Source organism: Oncorhynchus mykiss, chromosome 4 (genome assembly GCF_057628025.1).
Source record: "Oncorhynchus mykiss isolate SJ-2025 chromosome 4, ASM5762802v1, whole genome shotgun sequence".
NCBI lineage: Eukaryota > Metazoa > Chordata > Actinopteri > Salmoniformes > Salmonidae > Oncorhynchus > Oncorhynchus mykiss.
Window position 1 is genome coordinate 94,236,419 of NC_143025.1, and position 26,510 is coordinate 94,262,928.

At 46.7% G+C, this 26,510-nt stretch overlaps 1 protein-coding gene across 2 annotated transcripts in view; it reads right to left on the reverse strand.

Moving 5' to 3' along the window:
* Positions 1-1,291: 1,291 nt before the first annotated feature.
* The window catches only part of sec63 (SEC63 homolog, protein translocation regulator), a 41,346-nt gene continuing 16,127 nt past the window's right edge, over positions 1,292-26,510 (reverse strand). The window contains exons 5-20 of one of the 2 annotated variants that reach the window (XM_036976427.2): positions 24,310-24,371; positions 23,033-23,091; positions 22,481-22,531; positions 17,342-17,450; positions 17,011-17,105; positions 14,962-15,094; positions 12,381-12,473; positions 11,961-12,106; positions 10,994-11,141; positions 10,144-10,226; positions 8,493-8,570; positions 8,233-8,391; positions 7,346-7,507; positions 6,336-6,536; positions 5,923-6,027; positions 1,292-1,945 (exon numbers count right to left, since the gene is read on the reverse strand). In XM_036976427.2, the coding sequence (XP_036832322.1) occupies positions 1,808-1,945; positions 5,923-6,027; positions 6,336-6,536; positions 7,346-7,507; positions 8,233-8,391; positions 8,493-8,570; positions 10,144-10,226; positions 10,994-11,141; positions 11,961-12,106; positions 12,381-12,473; positions 14,962-15,094; positions 17,011-17,105; positions 17,342-17,450; positions 22,481-22,531; positions 23,033-23,091; positions 24,310-24,371 (1,822 nt within the window). In that variant the 3' untranslated portion in view covers positions 1,292-1,807. The remainder of the gene's footprint in view (positions 1,946-5,922; positions 6,028-6,335; positions 6,537-7,345; positions 7,508-8,232; positions 8,392-8,492; positions 8,571-10,143; positions 10,227-10,993; positions 11,142-11,960; positions 12,107-12,380; positions 12,474-14,961; positions 15,095-17,010; positions 17,106-17,341; positions 17,451-22,480; positions 22,532-23,032; positions 23,092-24,309; positions 24,372-26,510) is intronic. The other variant, XM_036976428.2, reaches the window with a different exon arrangement.

Sequence of the window (26,510 nt, forward strand, 5' to 3'; positions counted from 1 at the left end):
CATTATAAGGGCAGCCTGCCAGTCAGTCACCCTGTGGTGCATTATAAGAGCAGCCTGCCAGTCAGTCACCCTGTGGTGCATTATAAGGGCAGCCTGCCAGTCAGTCACCCTGTGGTGCATTATAAGGGCAGCCTGCCAGTCAGTCACCCTGTGGTGCATTATAAGAGCAGCCTGCCAGTCAGTCACCCTGTGGTGCATTATAAGGGCAGCCTGCCAGTCAGTCACCCTGTGGTTCATTATAAGAGCAGCCTGCCAGTCAGTCACCCTGTGGTGCATTATAAGAGCAGCCTGCCAGTCAGTCACCCTGTGGTGCATTATAAGAGCAGCCTGCCAGTCAGTCACCCTGTGGTTCATTATAAGGGCAGCCTGCCAGTCAGTCACCCTGTGGTTCATTATAAGAGCAGCCTGCCAGTCAGTCACCCTGTGGTTCATTATAAGGGCAGCCTGCCAGTCAGTCACCCTGTGGTTCATTATAAGAGCAGCCTGCCAGTCAGTCACCCTGTGGTTCATTATAAGAGCAGCCTGCCAGTCAGTCACCCTGTGGTTCATTATAAGAGCAGCCTGCCAGTCAGCCTGCCAGTCAGTCACCCTGAGGTGCATTATAAGAGCAGCCTGCCAGTCAGTCACCCTGTGGTGCATTATAAGGGCAGCCTGCCAGTCAGTCACCCTGTGGTGCATTATAAGAGCAGCCTGCCAGTCAGTCACCCTGTGGTTCATTATAAGAGCAGCCTGCCAGTCAGTCACCCTGTGGTTCATTATAAGAGCAGCCTGCCAGTCAGTCACCCTGTGGTTCATTATAAGGGCAGCCTGCCAGTCAGTCACCAGAGAAATCGTCTTTCTCAATTCCCTAGTACTGTCGCCCCGTCGCCTCCCCCGGTCGTCCGGTCCGCCCCCCCCCAGTCGTCCGGTCCGTCGCCCACCCCCCACTTTAAATGTCAGTTTGTGACAAAACAAGCCATCTATTGTGTAGACTAATTGTACCGTCCCAAAACCGCTGTGAAATATCTTCTCAATAACCAAAAATACATATTTAGCTGTTTAAAGCCAGCGTACAAAACACCAAAAGTAAGTAGACAAAATAAAAATGAAACTTAAATCCCGAAAGCATAGAAATATCATACGTACGTTTCTACCACATATCAGACTTGCTTTCAATGAGTATTACAGATCTATACACTGACATTTCTACGTGAAACCTGTTACACTACTGTCCATACTCTGGGGAAGGGAGTTTTGGGATGAGAGATGTTGAAAACTCCTTCAATTATGAACAAATACAAAAATGTCATGATTTCAATTGAGTCCATTTCTGATATTTATTTTGATAAGGGAAGTTGTTTACACAACCCTGGGGAAAACACAGAGCCTCGGTAACAAGTCCTCTAGACCACAGTGTGAAAGAGGAACACACACACACACACACACACACACACACACACACACTCTCTCCCGCATATTCACAAAGACACTCTCTCTCTCTTAATCAAATACACAGACACACACTCTCTCTCTCTTAATCAAACACACAGACACACACACTCATTCAGACAGACACAGACACACAGGGCTGGATATATATATTGACAGTTGTCCTGTGAAAGTGAACATTAGAGTCAGGACATGACTCAGTCTAGGTCTCTGTAGAAAAGGATGTGAGGGGCGGGGCCATAGGGAGGTCCACAGTCCATGTCAGTATGGGTGTGTGTGTACAAACTGCCCTGGGGTGGTTGTGTGTTTACAAACTGCCCTGGGGTGGTTGTGTGTGTGTACAAACTGCCCTGGGGTGGTTGTGTGTGTGTGTGTGTGTTTAGTCGTTGTCTTCATCCTCCTCTTCGCTCTCCTCGATCCCGTCACTGTCCTCCTGTTCCTCGTCTTCCTCCTCCGTTTCTGGGATGTCCCACTGGGGGTGGTTATCCAACACCGCCTTGGCCTCGTGCACCTCCAGCTGGCACAGTTAAAACACACAGTTACAACACAGTTACAATACATAGTTACAACACACAGTTAAAACACAGTTAAAACACACAGTTACAATATATAGTTACAATATATAGTTACAACACACAGTTAAAATATATATAGTGGGGCAAAAAAGTATTTAGTCAGCCACCAATTGTGCAAGTTCTCCCACTTAAAAAGATGAGAGAGGCCTGTAATTTTTAATGAATTTATTTGCAAATGATGGTGGAAAATAAGTATTTGGTCAATAACAAAAGTTTCTCAATACTTTGTTATATACCCTTTGTTGGCAATGACAGAGGTCAAACGTTTTCTGTAAGTCTTCACAAGGTTTTCACACACTGTTGCTGGTATTTTGGCCCATTCCTCCATGCAGATCTCCTCTAGAGCAGTGATGTTTTAGGGCTGTTGCTGGGCAACACGGACTTTCAACTCCCTCCAAAGATTTTCTATGGGGTTGAGATCTGGAGACTGGCTAGGCCACTCCAGGACCTTGAAATGCTTCTTACGAAGCCACTCCTTCGTTGCCCGGGCGGTGTGTTTGGGATCATTGTCATGCTGAAAGACCCAGCCACGTTTCATCTTCAATGCCCTTGATGATGGAAGGAGGTTTTCACTCAAAATCTCACGATACATGGCCCCATTCATTCTTTCCTTACATGGATCAATCGTCCTGGTCCCTTTGCAGAAAAACAGCCCCAAAGCATGATGTTTCCACCCCCATGCTTCACAGTAGGTATGGTGTTCTTTGGATGCAACTCAGCATTCTTTGTCCTCCAAACACAACGAGTTGAGTTTTTACCAAAAAGTTATATTTTGGTTTCATCTGACCATATGACATTCTCCCAATCTTCTTCTGGATCATCCAAATGCTCTCTAGCAAACTTCAGACGGGCCTGGACATGTACTGGCTTAAGCAGGGGGACACGTCTGGCACTGCAGGATTTGAGTCCCTGGCGGCGTAGTGTGTTACTGATGGTAGGCTTTGTTACTTTGGTCCCAGCTCTCTGCAGGTCATTCACTAGGTCCCCCCATGTGGTTCTGGGATTTTTGCTCACCGTTCTTGTGATCATTTTGACCCCACAGGGTGAGATCTTGCGTGGAGCCCCAGATCGAGGGAGATTATCAGTGGTCTTGTATGTCTTCCATTTCCTAATAATTGCTCCCACAGTTGATTTCTTCAAACCAAGCTGCTTACCTATTGCAGATTCAGTCTTCCCAGCCTGGTGCAGGTCTACAATTTGGTTTCTGCTGTCCTTTGACAGCTCTTTGGTCTTGGCCATAGTGGAGTTCGGAGTGTGACTGTTTGAGGTTGTGGACAGGTGTCTTTTATACTGATAACAAGTTCAAACAGGTGCCATTAATACAGGTAACGAGTGGCGGACAGAGAAGCCTCTTAAAGAAGAAGTTACAGGTCTGTGAGAGCCATAAATCTTGCTTGTTTGTAGGTGACCAAATACTTATTTTCCACCATAATTTGCTAATAAATTCATTAAAAATCCTACGATGTGATTTTCTGATTTTTCTCATTTTGTCTGTCATAGTTGAAGTGTACCTATGATGAAAATTACAGGCCTCTCTCATCTTTTTAAGTGGGAGAACTTGCACAATTGGTGGCTGACTAAATACTTTTTTGCCCCACTGTAGTTACAACACACAGTTACAATACACACAGTTAAAATATATATAGTTAAAACACACAGTCGGAGACTGCAGACAGAAATGAGCTGCTGGTCTGAATCCTATTGTACTTCAAACTACATCTCCACTTAGACTGAAGTACAATATCAACATAAATCCTGCAGTAGGTCAAAGCTGTGTGCTGTGGGTGGAACAGGCATTGTGGTGCTGTGAAACATGGGTAGAGAACATGGGTGGAACAGGCATTGTGGTGAACATGGGTAGAACAGGCATTATGGTGCTGTGAAACATGGGTAGAGAACATGGGTGGAACAGGCATTGTGGTGCTGTGAAACATGGGTAGAGAACATGGGTGGAACAGGCATTGTGGTGCTGTGAAACATGGGTAGAGAACATGGGTGGAACAGGCATTGTGGTGAACATGGGTGGAACAGGCATTATGGTGCTGTGAAACATGGGTAGAGAACATGGGTGGAACAGGCATTGTGGTGCTGTGAAACATGGGTAGAGAACATGGGTGGAACAGGCATTGTGGTGAACATGGGTGGAACAGGCATTGTGGTGCTGTGAAACATGGGTAGAGAACATGGGTGGAACAGGCATTGTGGTGCTGTGAAACATGGGTAGAGAACATGGGTGGAACAGGCATTGTGGTGCTGTGAAACGGGTAGAGAACATGGGTGGAACAGGCATTGTGGTGCTGTGAAACATGGGTAGAGAACATGGGTGGAACAGGCATTGTGGTGCTGTGAAACCTTGGTAGAGAACATGGGTGGAACAGGCATTGTGGTGCTGTGAAACATGGGTAGAGAACATGGGTGGAACAGGCATTGTGGTGCTGTGAAACATGGGTAGAGAACATGGGTAAAACAGGCATTGTGGTGAACATGGGTGGAACAGGCATTGTGGTGAACATGGGTAAAACAGGCATTGTGGTGAACATGGGTGGAACAGGCATTGTGGTGAACATGGGTAAAACAGGCATTGTGGTGAACATGGGTAGAACAGGCATTGTGGTGAACATGGGTAAAACAGGCATTGTGGTGCTCATGGGTAGAACAGGCATTGTGGTGAACATGGGTAGAACAGGCATTGTGGTGAACATGGGTAGAACAGGCATTGTGGTGAACATGGGTAGAACAGGCATTGTGGTGAACATGGGTAGAACAGGCATTGTGGTGAACATGGGTAGAACAGGCATTGTGGTGAACATGGGTAGAACAGGCATTGTGGTGAACATGGGTAGAACAGGCATTGTGGTGAACATGGGTAGAACAGGCATTGTGGTGAACATGGGTAGAACAGGCATTGTGGTGAACATGGGTAAAACAGGCATTGTGGTGAACATGGGTAGAACAGGCATTGTGGTGAACATGGGTAAAACAGGCATTGTGGTGAACATGGGTAGAACAGGCATTGTGGTGAACATGGGTAAAACAGGCATTGTGGTGAACATGGGTAGAACAGGCATTGTGGTGAACATGGGTAAAACAGGCATTGTGGTGAACATGGGTAGAACAGGCATTGTGGTGAACATGGGTAAAACAGGCATTGTGGTGAACATGGGTAAAACAGGCATTGTGGTGAACATGGGTAGAACAGGCATTGTGGTGAACATGGGTAGAACAGGCATTGTGGTGAACATGGGTAAAACAGGCATTGTGGTGAACATGGGTAAAACAGGCATTGTGGTGAACATGGGTAGAACAGGCATTGTGGTGAACATGGGTAAAACAGGCATTGTGGTGAACATGGGTAAAACAGGCATTGTGGTGAACATGGGTAAAACAGGCATTGTGGTGAACATGGGTAGAACAGGCATTGTGGTGAACATGGGTAGAACAGGCATTGTGGTGAACATGGGTAGAACAGGCATTGTGGTGAACATGGGTAGAACAGGCATTGTGGTGAACATGGTAGAACAGGCATTGTGGTGAACATGGGTAAAACAGGCATTGTGGTGAACATGGGTAGAACAGGCATTGTGGTGAACATGGGTAGAACAGGCATTGTGGTGAACATGGGTAGAACAGGCATTGTGGTGAACATGGGTAGAACAGGCATTGTGGTGAACATGGGTAGAACAGGCATTGTGGTGAACATGGGTAGAACAGGCATTGTGGTGAACATGGGTAGAACAGGCATTGTGGTGAACATGGGTAAAACAGGCATTGTGGTGAACATGGGTAAAACAGGCATTGTGGTGCTCATGTTAATTCCCTTTCAGCTTCAGACCAATGCCTATTCTCACTTAGAACATTTTAGTTTCTAATACACACAGACACACACACACACAGACACACGTGAGTTGTAAGGTCTCACCTTGAGGGGTCTGATCTGGTCCAGACCCAGGTAAGAGTCTGAGCGGAGGATAACAGAGTACTGGTAGTTCCCTGTTTTAGAGGGAGCTGGGAACTTCAGCTCCACCTGTCAGAGTGAGAACACACCGAGTATACAAAACATTAAGAACACCTTCCTAATATTCAAGTGGCCACCCCCACCCCACCCCACCCCACCCTCAGAACAGCCTCAATCTGTCAGGGGCATGGACTCTACAAGGTGTAGAAAGCGTTTCCACAGGGCTGCTGGTCCACATGTTGACTCCAATGATTCCCACAGTTGTGTCAAGTTGGCTGGATGTCCTTTGGGTGGTGGATCATTCTTGATACACACACGGGAAACTGTTGAGCGTCATACTACACATAGGCAACACACACACACACCCTCTCTCTCACCTCCTCTGTGTCTTTGAGTGTGCAGACGTGGTATGGCATGGAGACTAGAGTCTGGTCCTTGCGGTCAGCGATGTAGAGCCACCACCACTCATGTTTCTCCTCTGGGTAGTACAGGCTGTAGACGGGGTGGGTCACCTTAGATTTGGTCTCCAACAGCGCCCTCTCCCTTCGCTGGACACTCTGCTGCAGAGCCTCCCACTCCTGGGGGGGGGGGGGGGGAGAGAGATGGAGGGGGGGGTTATACATAGTCTATACCACTGATCTCCAACCTTGTTCCTGGAGAGAGACCCTCCTGTAGGTTTGAACTCCAACCCTGTTCCTGGAGACAGACCCTCCTGTAGGTTTTAACTCCAACCCTGTTCCTGGAGAGATACCCTCCTGTAGGTTTTAACTCCAACCCTGTTCCTGGAGAGACACCCTCCTGTAGGTTTTAACTCCAACCCTGTTCCTGGAGAGAGACCCTCCTGTAGGTTTGAACTCCAACCCTGTTCCTGGAGACAGACCCTCCTGTAGGTTTTAACTCCAACCCTGTTCCTGGAGAGACACCCTCCTGTAGGTTTTAACTCCAACCCTGTTCCTGGAGAGACACCCTCCTGTAGGTTAACTCCAACCCTGTTCCTGGAGAGAGACCCTCCTGTAGGTTTTAACTCCAACCCTGTTCCTGGAGAGATACTGCGCCCAGGAACGGTTGGAGGAGCCCTGATCTATACACACACAGGTCTTTTCTCCTAAAGTGTACACATCCTCTACTCCGACAGCGTGAATCGGTGACGTTCGACTTCAGAGATGGGTAACTGCAGTCCTCTGGGGCCGGAGTGGTTCACACCCCCATCGCTAACAAACACACCTGATTAAACTAATCACATTCTACATCAGGATTAGTTGATTATTGGAGTCAGGTGTGTTAGCTGGACCTGGGGCAAAGGTGTGACACCTCCCAGGACTGGAGTTACCCATGTGCTCGGGGAGTTTCACACACACACACACACACACACACACGGGTTTCTGACCTCCTCGTCGTCCCCGGCGATCTCATCCTGCTCCGTGTCGCTCTGTTTGTCACTCTCCTCATCTCTCTCGCTCGGAGAATCTTTGTTACCCTCGCCCTCCTCCGATTCGCTGCCTTTGTCTGACCTGTCCTCCTCATCTTCCTTCGCCACGGCAACCACCTCCTAAACACAAACAGGCATCCATAAAGCTCAACACGGATTGGTCAGTTTTCCACCAGACCTGGGTTTAAATGCATATGCAAATAATGTGGCCGAATCAACTACTAGTTGATAGTATTTTAGTAGTATTTTGTTTAATTGATAAGATATAAAATACTGGTATTTTTGTATACATATTTTTTTTTAATATTTAAAATGACCCAACGACCAAACAGACCTCGGTTAAAATGCATAATAAGTATTTAAATACCTGTATTTGAAAAAAAAAAATAAAAAACCCCCCACTTAACTGTGTTTTTAAATACACGCCCGAGGGGGTGTGGTATCTGGACAAAATACCACAGCTGAGGGTTGTTCTTGCGCATTACGCACCGCAGAGTGCCTGGACACAGCCTTTATCCGTGGACTATATTGGCCATGTGGTACAGACCCTCGAGAACCTTCTGCTATTGTAAACTGGTAACCAACGGGATTCACAGACTGAGAATAAATACTTTGTCACACGTGGAATGAGTTCTGATATACAACGGCTGTAAGCCAAATCGGCATTCAGGGCTCGAACCACTTCCTTCATAATTCCAAACTACTAGGAAATGTTTTTTTCAAAGTAACTGAAATAGTCTAAATAGTATTTGAATCCAGGTCTGGTACTGGCAGTGAAAGAAGTTAAGATGACTTAATTAAAACAAAACAATCCACTTGGATTAACTCTCTGATTGGCTGCTTACACTTCCTGACGCGCTCCCATTGGCCTGTTTGGCCTTGGCTGCTGGCAGTGGGAGGGGCTTCTTCTTGGTGAGTTTCTTCTTCTTTGACTGCTTGGTTTTCTTGGCTGCTTTGGTCTTGTTCTGCCACACCTTGGCTTTGGTTTTACTGACGTCTCCCTGCTGCACACAAACAGGCACAAGTTATGTGTTATCCGTCGTTGCGTTGTCAAATGTGTGTGTGTGTGTCGTCAGGTGTGTGTGTGTGTTCAGACGGTGTGTACCGCGACAGCATCCTCTGTACTGGCTTCCTCTCCGACTCCGAGACACGGTGTCACATTCTGCTCCTTTTCAAACACCTCCTACACACACAGAGACACACACACACATGAGAGAGAGAGACACACACACACTCAGTAACTAAAGTGACATATTGAATACATAGGTGCGACTCATTTGCTATGTGAAGCCCTCTACTCTCTAAGCCGAGGGAGTTTATGAAACTGTAGGATTGTTTTTAGGTCACACACTTCTTTTACCTATTTGATTAGGAATTTTAAGACCCCTTGAAGTATTAAAAAAACTAATATTTGTTAAACATTTAAAAATGTGGCTTTATTGCTATTAGACCATTCAAACACATCGAATAACAGATTAATTCCCTCCCTCTACCCCTCCCACTAACCCTTCCTCTACTCCTCCAACCCTTTCTCTACCCCTCCAACCATCCTTCCCTCCGCCCGACCAACCCTCCCTCCCTCCCTCCCTCCGTCCGTCCGACCAACCCTCCCTCTGTCCGCTCGACCAACCCTCCCTCCGTCCGTCCGACCAACACTCCCTCCCACCGCCTGACCAACACTCCCTCCGCCTGACCAACACTCCCTCCGTCCGCCCGACCAACCCTCCCTCCGTCCGCCCGACCAACCCTCCCTTCCTCCGCCCGACCAACACTCCCTCCCTCCCTCCGCCCGACCAACCCTCCCTCCCTCCCTCCCTCCGCCCGACCAACCCTCCCTCCCTCCGCCCGACCAACCCACCCTCCCTCCCTCCCTCCCTCCCTCCGTCCGACCGACCCTCCGCCCGACCGACCCTCCGCCCGACCGACCCTCCGACCGACCCTCCCTCCCTCCGACCGACCCTCCCTCCCTCCCTCCCTCCGACCGACCCTCCCTCCCTCCGACCAACCCTCCCTCCCTCCCTCCCTCCGTCCGACCGACCCTCCGCCCGACCGACCCTCCGCCCGACCGACCCTCCGCCCGACCGACCCTCCCTCCCTCCGACCGACCCTCCCTCCCTCCCTCCGACCGACCCTCCCTCTCTCCCTCCGACCGACCCTCCCTCTCTCCCTCCCTCTCTCCCTCCGACCGACCCTCCCTCTCTCCCTCCCTCCGACCGACCCTCCCTCCCTCCCTCCCTCCCTCCGACCGACCCTCCCTCCCTCCCTCCGACCGACCCTCCCTCCGACCGACCCTCCCTCCGACCAACCCTCCCTCCCTCCCTCCCTCCGTCCGACCGACCCTCCGCCCGACCGACCCTCCGCCCGACCGACCCTCCGCCCGACCGACCCTCCCTCCCTCCGACCGACCCTCCCTCCCTCCCTCCGACCGACCCTCCCTCTCTCCCTCCGACCGACCCTCCCTCTCTCCCTCCCTCTCTCCCTCCGACCGACCCTCCCTCCCTCCCTCTCTCCCTCCGACCAACCCTCCCTCCCTCCCTCTCTCCCTCCGACCGACCCTCCCTCCCTCCGACCGACCCTCCCTCCCTCCCTCCGACCGACCCTCCCTCCCTCTCTCCCTCCGACCGACCCTCCCTCCCTCTCTCCCTCCGACCGACCCTCCCTCCCTCTCTCCCTCCGACCAACCCTCCCTCCCTCCCTCCCTCTCTCCCTCCCTCTCTCCGACCAACCCTCCCTCTCTCCCTCCGACCAACCCTTACCGCCATCCTCTTCCTGGTCAGGGTGACCGTAACCGTGACGATGGATCCAGCTGTGATGTTATTGCTGTCTTCATCATCCAGGACTGGAGAGACAACAGAAGATAACAGGTTAGAGATGACAGTAGTAACAGTCCAGGACTGGAGAGACAATAGAAGACAACAGGTTAGAGATGACAGTAGTAACAGTCCAGGACTGGAGAGACAACAGAAGACAGGTTTTCCCCTGAGAAAAACAAATATCTTATCAATTAAACAAAATACCTTATTCTCTTCTAACATTTGTTTATTGTCATGTAAGGACCTTCTACACTGTTAGATATGGTTTCATGCCAGTATCTGTTGGGACAGCCAGTTAGATACTGTTTCATGCCAGTATCTGTTGAGACAGCAAGTTAGATATGGTTTCATGCCAGTATCTGTTGAGACAGCCAGTTAGATACTGTTTCATGCCAGTATCTGTTGAGACAGCAAGTTAGATATGGTTTCATGCCAGTATCTGTTGAGACAGCCAGTTAGATGTGGTTTCATGCCAGTATCTGTTGGGACAGCCAGTTAGATACTGTTTCATCCCAGTATCTGTTGAGACAGCCAGTTAGATATGGTTTCATGCCAGTATCTGTTGAGACAGACAGTTAGATGTGGTTTCATGCCAGTATCTGTTGGGACAGCCAGTTAGATGTGGTTTCATGCCAGTGTCTGTTGGGACAGCCAGTTAGATACTGTTTCATGCCAGTATCTGTTGGGACAGCCAGTTAGATGTGGTTTCATGCCAGTATCTGTCGGGACAGCCTGCAGGAACTAAAATTGAGTGAATACAAACACAAACTTCAGAGAAGGGGCGTGACCTCACCCTGCAGCTTGGTATCCATGGTGATGGACGGGAAGCTGGCGAGTACAGCCATAACCTCGTCATACTTCTCCTCGCCAAGGAAACGGAGCATGCTCCGACGGTCCGAGTCCTTCAGGCTGACCAGGTCCTGCAGGCTACGCACCTTGTACTGGGGAGAGGTTACTATAGTTACCATACCATAATACACCTTGTACCGGGGAGAGGTTACTATAGTTACCATACCATAATACACCTTGTACCGGGGAGAGGTTACTATAGTTACCATACCATAATACACCTTGTACCGGGGAGAGGTTACTATAGTTACCATACCATAATACACCTTGTACTGGGGAAAGGTTACTAGTTACCATACCATAATACACCTTGTACCGGGGAGAGGTTACTATAGTTACCATACCATAATACACCTTGTACCGGGGAGAGGTTACTAGTTACCATACCATAATACACCTTGTACCGGGGAGAGGTTACTATAGTTACCATACCATAATACACCTTGTACCGGGGAGAGGTTACTATAGTTACCATACCATAATACACCTTGTACCGGGGAGAGGTTACTATAGTTACCATACCATAATACACCTTGTACTGGGGAAAGGTTACTATAGTTACCATACCATAATACACCTTGTACCGGGGAGAGGTTACTAGTTACCATACCATAATACACCTTGTACTGGTTACCACCTAATACTGGTAACCATAGTAACACACCTTATACTGGAGGGTATAGGGAGGAGGGGACAGATAATTACTATGTTATGGCTCCATCTCAATTGGTCCTACTGCAATTCCTCACAACCTATCTCCTTGCATCCTTCTCAACTCTATTGGACGACTAGATCCAAGGTCCCTCCCCTCAGACTTTTTCCTCCAATGGGTTTTGAGAAGGTGAGAAGAGAGGATGTAATTGAGAAAGAGGCCTTGTACACAGAGCCAAACGTTGTCTGGGTGACGGTACCTTCTTGGAGACACAGTAGCGGAGGTGCTCCTCTTCAAAGTGAGGAAGCTGCAGTAGAGGAGACTTGGACTCCTGCAGACCCTGGACGATCATCTGGGTCAGCTTCATACAGTTCTCTATCGACACCAGCCTGGGGGCATGGAACCCTGCACACACAGGCCAGCATGCATCTGTGTCAGTTTGGTCAAGTGTCTGTGTCAGTCTGCTGTTGGCCATCATGGTGAGTTGACAGTGTGTGTGTGTGTGTGTGTGTGTGTGTGTGTGTGTGTCTGCTGTTGGCCACCATGGTGAGTTGACAGTGTGTGTGTGTGTGTGTGTGTCAGTCTGCTGTTGGCCATCATGGTGTGTGTGTGTGTGTGTGTGTGTGTGTGTGTGTGTGTGTGTGTGTGTGTGTGTGTGTGTGTGTGTGTGTGTGTACACCTCCTCTGCTGTTGGCCATCATGGTGAGTTGACAGCCCACGTTGACCATCTCCTGGAGCAGAGCTGGACTCTTCCTCACCACAAACCTCTGGTCTGTAACACATAGAGAGAGAGAGAGTGAGACACAGAGCGAGCGGGCGGGCTACAGAGCGAGCGGGCGGGCCGCGGGCCACAGAGCGGGCGGGCGGGCGGGCCACAGAGCGGGCGGGCGGGCGGGCCACAGAGCGGGCCACAGAGCGGGCGGGCCACAGAGCGAGCGGGCGGGCCACAGAGCGGGTGGGCGGGGGTGCTAAAGGAGCTCCTTAAACTTGACCCCCAAAAAACATCTGTGTCAGATGGTTTAGACCCTTTCTTCTTTAAGGTTTCTGCCCTTATCATCACCAAGCCCATCTCTGACCTGTTTAACCTGTCTCTCCTCTCTGGGGAGGTTCCCATTGCTTGGAAGGCAGCCACGGTTTGTCCTTTATTCAAAAGGGGGAGACCAAGCTGATCCTAACTGTTATAGGCCTATTTCTATTATTCCATATATATTCAGCTGACTGGCTTTCTTGATGTCTATAGTATTCAGGTATGTAACCTGTTTTCTGCTCAGGTTAAGGATCTGTCACTGCAACCTTAAAAGGTCCTCAGTGATGTCACCATTGACCTAGATTCTAAGCAATATTGTGCTGCTATTTTTATTGACTTGGCCAAAGCTTTTGATACAGTAGACCTTTCCATTCTTGTGGGCCGGCTAAGGAGTATTGGTGTCTCTGAGGGGTCTTTGGCCTGGTTTGCTAACTACCTCTCTCAAAGAGTGCAGTGTATAAAGTCAGAACATCTGCTGTCTCAGCCACTGCCTGTCACCAAGGGAGTACCCCAAGGCTCGATCCTAGTCCCTACGCTCTTCTCAATTTACATCAACAACATAGCTCAGGCAGTAGGAAGCTCTCTCATCCATTTACAGTCTTACACTCAGCTGGCCCCTGCCCGGATTGTGTTAAACTCTCTACAACAAAGCTTTCTTAGTGTCCAACAAGCTTTCTTTACCCTTAACCTTGTTCTGAACACCTCCAAAACAAAGGTCATGTGGTTTGGTCAGAAGAATGCCCCTCTTCCCACAGGAGTTATTACTTCCTCTGAGGGTTTAGAGCTTGAGGTAGTCACCTCATACAAGGACTTGGGAATATGGCTAGATGGTAAACTGTCCTTCTCTCAGCACATATCAAAGCTGCAGGCTAAGTTTAAATCTAGACTTGGTTTCCTCTATCGTAATCGCTCCTCTTTCACCCCAGCTGCCAAACTAACCCTGATTCAGATGACCATTCTATCCATGCTAGATTACGGAGACATGATTTATAGATCGGCAGGTCAGGGTGCTCTCGAGCGGCTAGATGTTCTTTACCATTCGGCCATCAGATTTGCCACCAATGCTCCTTATAGGACACATCACTGCACTCTATACTCCTCTGTAAACTGATCATCTCTATATACCCGTCGCAAGACACACTGGTTGATGCTTATTTATAAAACCCTCTTAGGCCTCACTCCCCCCTATCTGAGATATCTACTGCAGCCCTCATCCTCCACATACAACACCCGTTCTGCCAGTCACATTCTGTTTAAAGGTCCCCAAAGCACACACATCCCTGGGTCGCTCCTCTTTTCAGTTCGCTGCAGCTAGCGACTGGAACGAGCTGCAACAAAACACTCAAACTGGACAGTTTTATCTCCATCTCTTCATTCAAAGACTCAATCATGGACTGTTACTGACAGTTCTGGCTGCTTTGTGTGATGTATTGTTGTCTCTACCTTCTTGACTTTGTGCTGTTGTCTGGACCAATAATGTTTGTACCATGTTATGTGTTGCTACCATGTTGTGTTGCTACCATGTTGTGTTGCTACCATGTTGTGTTGCTACCATGTTCTGTGCTGCTGCCATGTCGTTGTCATGTTGTGTTAGGTCTCTCTTTATGTAGCCTGTGTTGTCTCACTTGTTCTCTGTGTGTGTGTGTGTGTGTGTGTGTGTGTGTGTGTATGCATGTTTTCACCGCAGGAGGCCTTTGCCTTCATTGTAAATAAGAATTTGTTTTTACTTAACCTAATTAAATATAGGTTCAATAAATAAAAATAGCGAATGGAGGACGCTTTTCCCGTGGTTCATTTTCAGGCACGCCAAGTAGGCTATACTCCTGTTGTAAAGAGAAGCAATGTGCTGAATGTTAGGAAAGCTGATTAATAAATATAGCAGGCCTAGCCTATAGAAAGCTGATGGGATCCTACTCTGTTCATCACTCTGTTTAATCAACCTATATAAATGTTGTGCAACATGAGCTCATGTGCTCTCATGAAGTGTTTTCATTGATTTTCCATCACATTTGCATTGATGTCAGAGTGATTAGAGGGACAATAGAGTGCTGAGTACCAGGCAGTTAGCCAGTTTGGTAGACAACTAATGACCATCAGCAGCATCAGAGCTTAGAGAAGCCTAATTACCGTGACTAAACGGTCAAGTGAAATTTGACTGCCTTCATGACTCGTGACCGCCGGTGTGGCGGTAATACGGTAACCGTAGCAGCCCTGTGTGCGCGGTGTGTCGTACCCTCTTCGATGTCGTCTGAGACCTCCATGCGTGCCAGGTGAGCCAACACCAGTACCCGGGCCTTAAGACTGTATGGGTAGCAGAATGGAGGCTCCTTCTTCTTCACGTTGATGTTCCCCAACTCACGGATCAGCTAGAGAGAGACAGGGAGAGGTTTAACACACCGAGAAGAGACCCACACACAGAGGCCGAGAGAGAGAGAGAGACCCACACACAGAGGCAGAGAGAGAGAGACCCACACACAAAGGCCGAGAGAGAGAGAGAGACCCACACACAGAGGCAGAGAGAGAGGGAGGGAGAGACCCACACACAGAGGCAGAGAGAGAGGGAGGGAGAGACCCACACACAGAGGCAGAGAGAGAGGGAGAGAGAGACCCACACACAGAGGCAGAGAGAGAGGGAGAGAGAGACCCACACACAGAGGCAGAGAGAGAGAGGGAGAGAGACCCACACACAGAGGCAGAGAGAGAGAGAGAGAGAGAGAGAGAGAGAGAGAGAGAGAGAGAGAGAGAGAGACCCACAGAGGCAGAGAGAGAGACCCACACACAGAGGCAGAGAGAGAGAGAGAGACCCACACAGAGGCAGAGAGAGAGAGACCGACACGTAGACAGACAGGTCGACAGCAGGGATGCAAACTGGTGAGGGACCAAAAAGGTGACAGTCTTTGTTGTTGCACTGAAACATGGAATAAATCCCTGCAGAGAGAATGCAGGTTTTAACTAATTAAATTAAATTAAAGAAATCCAATGTTATTTGTTGACTAGACTTTACTGCAAATGACACTCAAGTCTTAAAAAAACAATCCACTAATATTACAGTTACCATGACAGCCTTTATAATAGAACACTTGTTACCATGACAGCCTTTATAATAGAACGCTTGTTGCCATGACAGCCTGTATAACAGAACGCTTGTTACCATGACAGCCTTTATAATAGAACGCTTGTTACCATGACAGCCTTTATAATAGAACGCTTGTTGCCATGACAGCCTTTATAATAGAACGCTTGTTGCCATGACAGCCTGTATAATAGAACAGCCGATCCAAAGGCCCCCCCCCAATAACAATCAGTAGTCTGATCCAAAGCCCCTCCCCCCCAAAAAAAACTTCTCATCGGATCTACACTAATCACGTAGGTCACTTACAGTGCCTTGCGAAAGTATTCGGCCCCCTTGAACTTTGCGACCTTTTGCCACATTTCAGGCTTCAAACATAAAGATATAAAACTGTATTTTTTTGTGAAGAATCAACAACAAGTGGGACACAATCATGAAGTGGAACGACATTTATTGGATATTTCAAACTTTTTTAACAAATCAAAAACTGAAAAATTGGGCGTGCAAAATTATTTGGCAGGCGGAACGACAGGCAGACGGAACGACAGGCAGGGAGGCAGACGGAACGACAGGCAGGGAGGCAGACGGAACGACAGGCAGGGAGGCAGACGGAACGACAGGCAGGGAGGCAGACGGAACGACAGGCAGGGAGGCAGACGGAACGACAGGCAGGGAGGCAGACGGAACGACAGGCAGGGAGGCAGACGGAACGACAGGCAGGGAGGCAGACGGAACGACAGGCAGGGAGGCAGACGGAACGACAGGCAGGGAGGCAGACAGAACGACAGGCAGGGAGGCAGACAGAACGACAGGCAGGCAGGCAGACAGAACGACAGGCAGGCAGGCAGACAGAACGACAGGCAGGCAGGCAGGCAGAACGACAGGCAGGCAGAACGACAGGCAGGCAGGCAGAACGACAGGCAGGCAGGCAGAACGACAGGCAGGCAGACAGAACGACAGGCAGGCAGACAGAACGACAGGCAGGCAGACAGAACGACAGGCAGGCAGACAGAACGACAGGCAGGCAGACAGAACGACAGGCAGGCAGACAGAACGACAGGCAGGCAGACAGAACGACAGGCAGGCAGACAGAACGACAGGCAGGCAGACAGAACGACAGGCAGGCAGACAGAACGACAGGCAGGCAGACAGAACGACAGGCAGGCAGACAGAACGACAGGCAGGCAGACAGAACGACAGTCACTATTTTACCTGTGGTACTTGGATGTTGTCCGTGGGTCGTATGGTGGCCTCTTTGTTGCTGCGAGGGTCAAACTCAAACGCAGCCGTCAACACCATGGCTAACCCTACACATGAAGAGTGAACAATACTAATATCAGTACCATTGACTAATTCGAGTTGTGCCACAAAATGCTAGAAAGTTAGCATTTTGGAAACAGCGGCCAGGCAACCTAAGCCAAAGCATGGGTTGCTGTCATACGTGGTCCATAGACGGATTACATGGCAAGGAAACAAAATGTGTCATTTCTATCAATTTGGGTGAAGTACCACTTTAAAACTGCGGTCAGGTTTGTTAACTCACGTTTCATGTTCATGTTGGGCGTCTTGTACATGAAGTGCATGAAGAGTTGTGTCGTGTTGATTAGAATCTGGTCGCCACTGTAACGTATAGACCGATACCACCACGTACCCTGAGGGGGAGAAGAGCAGAGACAAGGTTTGTAACTGATACCACCATGTACCCTGAGGAGGAGAAGAGCAGGGAGTTGAAGAAAGATTGAGGGAACTATAGAGGGAAGAGCAGAGAAGGCAAACAATTTATTTATTTATTTATTTTAATGCAGTATGTGATTTTGTTATGCCTGTGCTGGTTGAAATAGTTTTTTTTTTATGGGGCTCTATGCTCAGATAATCGCATCATATTCTTTCGCAGTAAATCATTTTTTAAATCTGACAACTCAGTTGGATGAGCAAGATTCTAGGCTTTCGATACATGTAAGACACTTGTATTTTCATGAATGTTTAATATGACTATTTATGTAACGATCATCGTATGTGACCGTATGGGATCGGTGCGCAGAGAGGTTAAGGAGAAGTTTATCTAAAGTTCCATGTATAATAGTTGTATCTTTATCAATGTTTATTACGAGTATTTCTGTAAATTGATGTGGCTCTCTGCAAAATCACCACATGCTTTAGAACTACTGAACAACGCATAATGTAAACTCAGATTTGTTTTATATAAATATGAACTTTATCAAACAAAACATACATGTATTGTGTAACATGAAGTCCTATGAGTGTCATCTGATGAAGATCATCAAAGGTTAGTGATTCATTTTATCTCTATTTCTGCTTTTTGTGACTCCTCTCTTTGGCTGGAAAAATGGCTGTGTGTTTCTGTGGCTTGGTGGTGACCTAACAATCGTTTGTGGTGCTTTCGCTGTAAATCCTCTTTGAAATCAGACACTGTGGCTGTTAAAGAAGAAAGGGTCTAATCCATCTGACACAGATGTTTTTTTGGGGTCAAGTTTAAGGAGCTCCTTTAGCACCAAGCTTTCTTTTTTGGGGAGACGCACAAAACAAGTTGGCAGCAGGGATTTTGATCCAGGAATGGGGGTTGAACATCTCTGCTGTAATCAAGAACCATGGGCTGCGTTTCAAACTCAAAGTAGACACCCCTCGGCCCTGACACCCCTCGGCCCTGACACCCCTCGGCCCTGACACCCCTCGGCCCTAACACCCCTCAGCCCTTGGATGATGTTTACATCGTCACATCCAAGTGTACCTTAAAATGTCCCTTGCCCAAGCGAGGGAGAGTGATGTTTGGAGAGGCAACGTCCTTGGTGGAAATCTGAAGTTGAGATTAAAAACAACCAACCTAAAGCTATTAATGTAACTAGTAAGCTAACGTATCTAGCCACCACTCCTGTCAGGTAGCTAGCTACAGTATTAATGTAACTAGTAAGCTAACGTATCTAGCCACCACTCCTGTCAGGTAGCTAGCTACAGTATTAATGTAACTAGTAAGCTAACGTATCTAGCCACCACTCCTGTCAGGTAGCTAGCTACAGTATTAATGTAACTAGTAAGCTAACGTATCTAGCCACCACTCCTGTCAGGTAGCTAGCTACAGTATTAATGTAACTAGTAAGCTAAAGTATCTAGCCACCACTCCTGTCAGGTAGCTAGCTACAGTATTAATGTAACTAGTAAGCTAACGTATCTAGCCAGCACTCCTGTCAGGTAGCTAGCTACAGTTACCCATTACTGGCTAGCTAGTTTTATAATTTGGTCATTTATTCCAATACATTTCAGAATTGCAAAAAAATATGTTTATGAATCTAGCAACGTTTTATGTATGTATGTATGTATGTATACAGTATGTGTGTGTATGTATGTATGTATACAGTATGTATTATGATGTATATGTATGTATATGACTTAGAATACGTGGACAACTACAAATACTTAGGTGTCTGGTTAGACTGTAAACTCTCCTTCCAGACCCATATCAAACATCTCCAATCCAAAGTTAAATCTAGAATTGGCTTCCTATTTCGCAACAAAGCATCCTTCACTCATGCTGCCAAACATACCCTTGTAAAACTGACCATCCTACCAATCCTCGACTTTGGCGATGTCATTTACAAAATAGCCTCCAATACCCTACTCAACAAATTGGATGCAGTCTATCACAGTGCAATCCGTTTTGTCACCAAAGCCCCATATACTACCCACCATTGCGACCTGTACGCTCTCGTTGGCTGGCCCTCGCTTCATACTCGTCGCCAAACCCACTGGCTCCATGTCATCTACAAGACCCTGCTAGGTAAAGTTCCCCCTTATCTCAGCTCGCTGGTCACCATAGCATCTCCCACCTGTAGCACACGCTCCAGCAGGTATATCTCTCTAGTCACCCCCAAAACCAATTCTTTCTTTGGCCGCCTCTCCTTCCAGTTCTCTGCTGCCAATGACTGGAACGAACCACAAAAATCTCTGAAACTGGAAACACTTATCTCCCTCACTAGCTTTAAGCACCAACTGTCAGAGCAGCTCACAGATTACTGCACCTGTACATAGCCCACCTATAATTTAGCCCAAACAACTACCTCTTTCCCTACTGTATTTAATTTATTTATTTATTTTGCTCCTTTGCACCCCATTATTTTTATTTCTACTTTGCACATTCTCCCATTGCAAATCTACCATTCCAGTGATTTACTTGCTATATTGTATTTACTTTGCCACCATGGCCTTTTTTGCCTTTACCTCCCTTCTCACCTCATTTGCTCACATCGTATGTAGACTTGTTTATACTGTATTATTGACTGTATGTTTGTTTTACTCCATGTGTAACTCTGTGTCGTTGTATCTGTCGAACTGCTTTGCTTTATCTTGGCCAGGTCGCAATTGTAAATGATAACTTGTTCTCAACTTGCCTACCTGGTTAAATAAAGGTGTTCTCAACTGGCCTACCTGGTTAAATAAAGGTGTTCTCAACTGGCCTACCTGGTTAAATAAAGGTGTTCTCAACTGGCCTACCTGGTTAAATAAAGGTGTTCTCAACTGGCCTACCTGGTTAAATAAAGGTGAAACCTGGTTAAATAAAGGTAAAATAAAAAAATAAAAAAATACAGTATGTATGTATGTATACAGTATGTATGTATGTATACAGTATGTATGTACGTATACAGTATGTATGTATGTATACAGTATGTATGTACGTATACAGTATGTATGTACGTATACAGTATGTATGTACGTATACAGTATGTATGTATACAGTATGTACGTATACAGTATGTATGTATGTATACAGTATGTATGTACGTATACAGTATGTACGTATACAGTATGTATGTACGTATACAGTATGTACGTATACAGTATGTACGTATACAGTATGTATGTATGTATACAGTATGTATGTATGTATACAGTATGTATGTACGTATACAGTATGTACGTATACAGTATGTACGTATACAGTATGTACGTATACAGTATGTACGTATACAGTATGTATGTATGTATGTATGTATACAGTATGTATGTATGTATACAGTATGTATGTACGTATACAGTATGTATGTATGTATACAGTATGTATGTACGTATACAGTATGTATGTATGTATACAGTATGTATGTATGTATGTATGTATACAGTATGTATGTACGTATACAGTATGTACGTATACAGTATGTACGTATACAGTATGTATGTACGTATACAGTATGTATGTATGTATACAGTATGTATGTATGTATGTATGTATACAGTATGTATGTATGTATACAGTATGTATGTACGTATACAGTATGTATGTATGTATGTATACAGTATGTATGTACGTATACAGTATGTATGTATGTATGTATACAGTATGTATGTATGTATACAGTATGTATGTACGTATACAGTATGTATGTATGTATACAGTATGTATGTATGTATACAGTATGTATGTACGCATACAGTATGTACGTATACAGTATGTACGTATACAGTATGTATGTATGTATGTATGTATACAGTATGTATGTATGTATACAGTATGTATGTACGTATACAGTATGTATGTATGTATACAGTATGTATGTACGTATACAGTATGTATGTATGTATACAGTATGTATGTATGTATGTATACAGTATGTATGTATGTATGTATACAGTATGTATGTACGTATACAGTATGTATGTATGTATGTATGTATGTATGTATGTATACAGTATGTATGTACGTATACAGTATGTATGTACGTATACAGTATGTATGTACGTATACAGTATGTATGTACGTATACAGTATGTATGTACGTATACAGTATGTATGTACGTATACAGTATGTATGTATGTATGTATACAGTATGTATGTATGTATGTATACAGTATGTATGTACGTATACAGTATGTATGTATGTATGTACGTATACAGTATGTATGTACGTATACAGTATGTATGTATACAGTATGTACGTATACAGTATGTATGTACGTATACAGTATGTATGTACGTATACAGTATGTATGTACGTATACAGTATGTATGTATACAGTATGTATGTATACAGTATGTATGTATGTATACAGTATGTATGTATGTATACAGTATGTATGTATGTATACAGTATGTATGTACGTATACAGTATGTATGTATATATACAGTATGTACGTATACAGTATGTACGTATACAGTATGTATGTATGTATGTATGTATGTATGTATGTATGTATACAGTATGTATGTACGTATACAGTATGTATGTACGTATACAGTATGTATGTACGTATACAGTATGTATGTACGTATACAGTATGTATGTATGTATACAGTATGTATGTATACAGTATGTATGTATGTATATATACAGTATGTATGTATGTATATATTTATTTAAGCCATTTATCTGATTTTAGCTAGCTTCATATTTTTTTCTGACCTGCAGAAAATGCAGCCTTGATTACATTTGCCACCTCACGGCCACCAGAGTTTGACATGTGACTACAGTTTGCATTGAATTGTGGGTCATATCAACCTCGCAAGTGACAAGACGTTCCCTCGCTCCCTCAAGCTAAATCGAGGGGTCCAACGTCAGCGAATTGGGACTTCCACTTAGGATGGCAAACAAACTGCATACCAGTATACCGGTGTATTGCGCAAGCAACTCAGTAGATCTGTTTGTGTTTCTATGGTAACAGAGGACTCTTACCACAACAACCGGCAGGATGACCATGAAGGCTAGACCATAAACCAGCAATACCTAGAGACATGAGAGACAGAGAGAGACAGAGAGAGAGACAGATACCTCTGTATGTGTAATGTTTACTGTTAATTTTTGTTGTTTTTCACTTTATATATTCACTTTGTATGTTGTCTACCTCACTTGCTTTGGCAATGTTAACACATGTTTCCCATGCCAATAAAGCCCTTGAATTGAATTGACAGAGAGACAGAGACAGAGACAGAGACAGAGACAGAGACAGAGACAGAGACAGAGACAGAGACAGAGACAGAGACAGACAGACAGACAGACAGACAGACAGACAGACAGACAGAGACACATAGAGATAGAGATAGAGATAGAGATAGAGATAGAGATAGAGATAGAGATAGAGATAGAGATAGAGACAGAGACAGAGACAGAGACAGAGACAGAGACAGAGACAGAGAGAGAGAGAGAGAGAGAGTGCGAGAGACAGATCTGTTAACTCAGTAATGTATAAACAACAGGTGGATCAAACCTAACAGGAAGAATACATACCAGCATGGAGTTCTTGGAGTCTACGATCCACGCAGGCAGAGCGATGCCAAAACTAGTGGCTGGAGGGGGAGGAAGAGGAGGAGGAAGAGGAGAAAGGAAGAGACATGAAACATCGATGGTTTTTATGGAATGGAAATAGATCAGGGGTCTCAAACTACTCATTCGGTCTTCAACGAGGTCCAGAAGGAGGGGGCACATTCGGTCTTCAACGAGGTCCAAAGGGGGGGGCACATTCGGTCTTCAACGAGGTCCAGAGGGGGGGGGGGGCACATTCGGTCTTCAACGAGGTCCAGAGGGGGGAGGCACATTCGGTCTTCAACGAGGTCCAGAGGGGGGGAGGCACATTCGGTCTTCAACGAGGTCCAGAGGGGGGGGGGGGGCACATTCGGTCTTCAACGAGGTCCAGAGGGGGGAGGCACATTCGGTCTTCAACGAGGTCCAGAGGGGGGGTGCACATTCGGTCTTCAACGAGGTCCAGAGGGGGGGGAGGCACATTCGGTCTTCAACGAGGTCCAGAGGGGGGGGAGGCACATTCGGTCTTCAACGAGGTCCAGAGGGGGGGGGGGCACATTCGGTCTTCAACGAGGTCCGGAGGGTCACAAAATGATTTCCTCGCCGTAAAAATTAGCAAAACATTTCTAAATACCGCTACACCTTTATCCATCGCTTTTGGAGTTGATGCTCCCGTAACTTTCATTCAGATGACTGTTATCAAGCTGGACACAGCGAAGAGACTATCAATCACTTATCAAGCTGGACACAGTGAAGAGACTTACCAATGACTTATCAAGCTGGACACAGCGAAGAGACTTACCAATGACTTATCAAGCTGGACACAGCGAAGAGACTTACCAATGACTTATCAAGCTGGACACAGCGAAGAGACTTACCAATGACTTATCAAGCTGGACACAGCGAAGAGACTTACCAATGACTTATCAAGCTGGACACAGCGAAGAGACTAAATGCGTAGGTCCATTTAAATTTCTTCACAGTTTTGGAAAAAAACTAAAAAAATATTTTTTTTAAGTATAATTTCTATACGTATTAGTCAAAACCACCCGCGGACCTGAATTAGAGTCCAGAGGGGCGTGACGCTCCGCAAGCTCCTTTCCTCGGAGGTGCCCACTAGTCTAAAAGCAGTGTCTTATATCACTCATTTCCTGTCAGATCAATAAAGGGTAAGAAACAAGTGCTTTTAACTTTTGGAGGAAGGAGACACACTTCGGAAGTAGCATCGATGAAATGATTAAAACGTTGAGGAGTTGAACCGGTACCTTTTGGCCCATCTGGGTTTCCGTAGGTCTCCCAGTTCTGTCTTGACTCGTCATTGGTCAGCCTGGGGGAGGGGGCGGAAGGAAGAAAGTTACGAGATGAAGCAAACACATTGAGTGTTTCTCAAAACGCATACTACCTCCGAGCACGCAAACTGGAGCACGGGAGGGTCGGAGCACGGGTCCAAATCAAATACGGAGCATAGAGGGCCCTTCTGAAATGCATACTACGATTGGACATGCGTCAATGAAAGCGTCAACAGAAAGCATGGAAAGAAATATGATGCAAATGTCCTTGAAATCATAATGGCAGCCATTTTATTTGAGCTGAAGCCGGAGCAAACAGACTCGGGAATTAAACGTTGCCTTTTCACATCTCATATGTTGCCGAACTACAATATTTGATATCTTGATACGTTAATAAATAGACGCTGTGATCATTATGGGCATGTTTACCTGCCTACTTAGAGGAGATAGCAAGCCCATAGTAAGTCAATAGGGCTAACTGGCTAGCTACTTGTACGGTTAGCTGCGAAGAATTGTTCGCTAGCAACAACAAATCTAACTTGAAAAAACATTAGTGTTAAGTCATTTGTTGTTCAGCGTGAGGTAATACAGTAGAGGGAGTGCTGCTCAGTGTGAGGTAATACGGTAGGGGGAGTGCTGAGGTAATACAGTAGGGGGAGGAGCAGCGTGAGGTAATACAGTAGGGGGAGGAGCAGCGTGAGGTAATACAGTAAGGGGAGGAGCAGCGTGAGGTAATACAGTAGGGGGAGGAGCAGCGTGAGGTAATACAGTAGGGGGAGTGCTGAGGTAATACAGGGGGGAGTGCTGAGGTAATACAGTAGGGGGAGTGCTGAGGTAATACAGTAGGGGGAGTGCTGAGGTAATACAGTAGGGGGAGTGCTGAGGTAATACAGTAGGGGGAGTGCTGAGGTAATACAGTAGGGGGAGGAGCAGCGTGAGGTAATACAGTAGGGGGAGGAGCAGCGTGAGGTAATACAGTAGGGGGAGGAGCAGCGTGAGGTAATACAGTAGGGGGAGTGCTGAGGTAATACAGTAGGGGGAGTGCTGAGGTAATACAGTAGGGGGAGTGCTGAGGTAATACAGTAGGGGGAGTGCTGAGGTAATACAGTAGGGGGAGTGCTGAGGTAATACAGTAGGGGGAGTGCTGCTCAGCGTGAGGTAATACAGTAGGGGGAGTGCTGCTCAGTGTGAGGTAATACAGTAGGGGGAGTGCTGAGGTAATACAGTAGGGGGAGTGCTGAGGTAATACAGTAGGGGGAGTGCTGAGATAATACAGTAGGGGGAGTGCTGCTCAGCGTGAGGTAATACAGTAGGGGGAGTGCTGCTCAGTGTGAGGTAATACAGTAGGGGGAGTGCTGAGGTAATACAGTAGGGGGAGTGCTGAGGTAATACAGTAGGGGGAGTGCTGCTCAGTGTGAGGTAATGCAGTAGGGGGAGTGCTGAGGTAATACAGTAGGGGGAGTGCTGCTCAGCGTGAGGGAATACAGTAGGGGGAGTGCTGCTCAGCGTGAGGGAATACAGTAGGGGGAGTGCTGCTCAGCGTGAGGTAATACAGTAGGGGGAGTGCTGCTCAGCGTGAGGTAATACAGTAGGGGGAGTGCTGCTCAGCGTGAGGTAATACAGTAGGGGGAGTGCTGCTCTAATGGAAGGTTTGTGTTCTCCACACTCGTCTCTCTCGTCCTCACAAGAACGTCGTGAAGATAACGCACTCGGACCATGAGAGCGCAGCACGGCAGTACGCAGCACGGTAGTACGCAGCACGGTAGTACGCAGCACGGTAGTACGCAGCACGGTAGTACGCAAATATGAGAAACACCCAGTGATTCATATTAACATTACTATATAATCTAGTTCACACAGACAGAGACAGACAGACAGAGATACAGACAGACACACAGACTGAGACACACAGACAGAGAGAGACACAGAGACAGAGAGAGACACAGACAGACACACAGACAGAGACAGACACACAGACAGAGACAGACACACAGACAGAGACAGACACACAGACAGAGACAGACACACAGACAGAGACAGACACACAGACAGACAGACAGACAGACCGACAGACCGAGACAGACAGACCGAGACAGACAGACAGAGACAGACAGACAGACCGAGACAGACAGACAGACCGAGACAGACAGACAGACCGAGACAGACAGACAGACCGA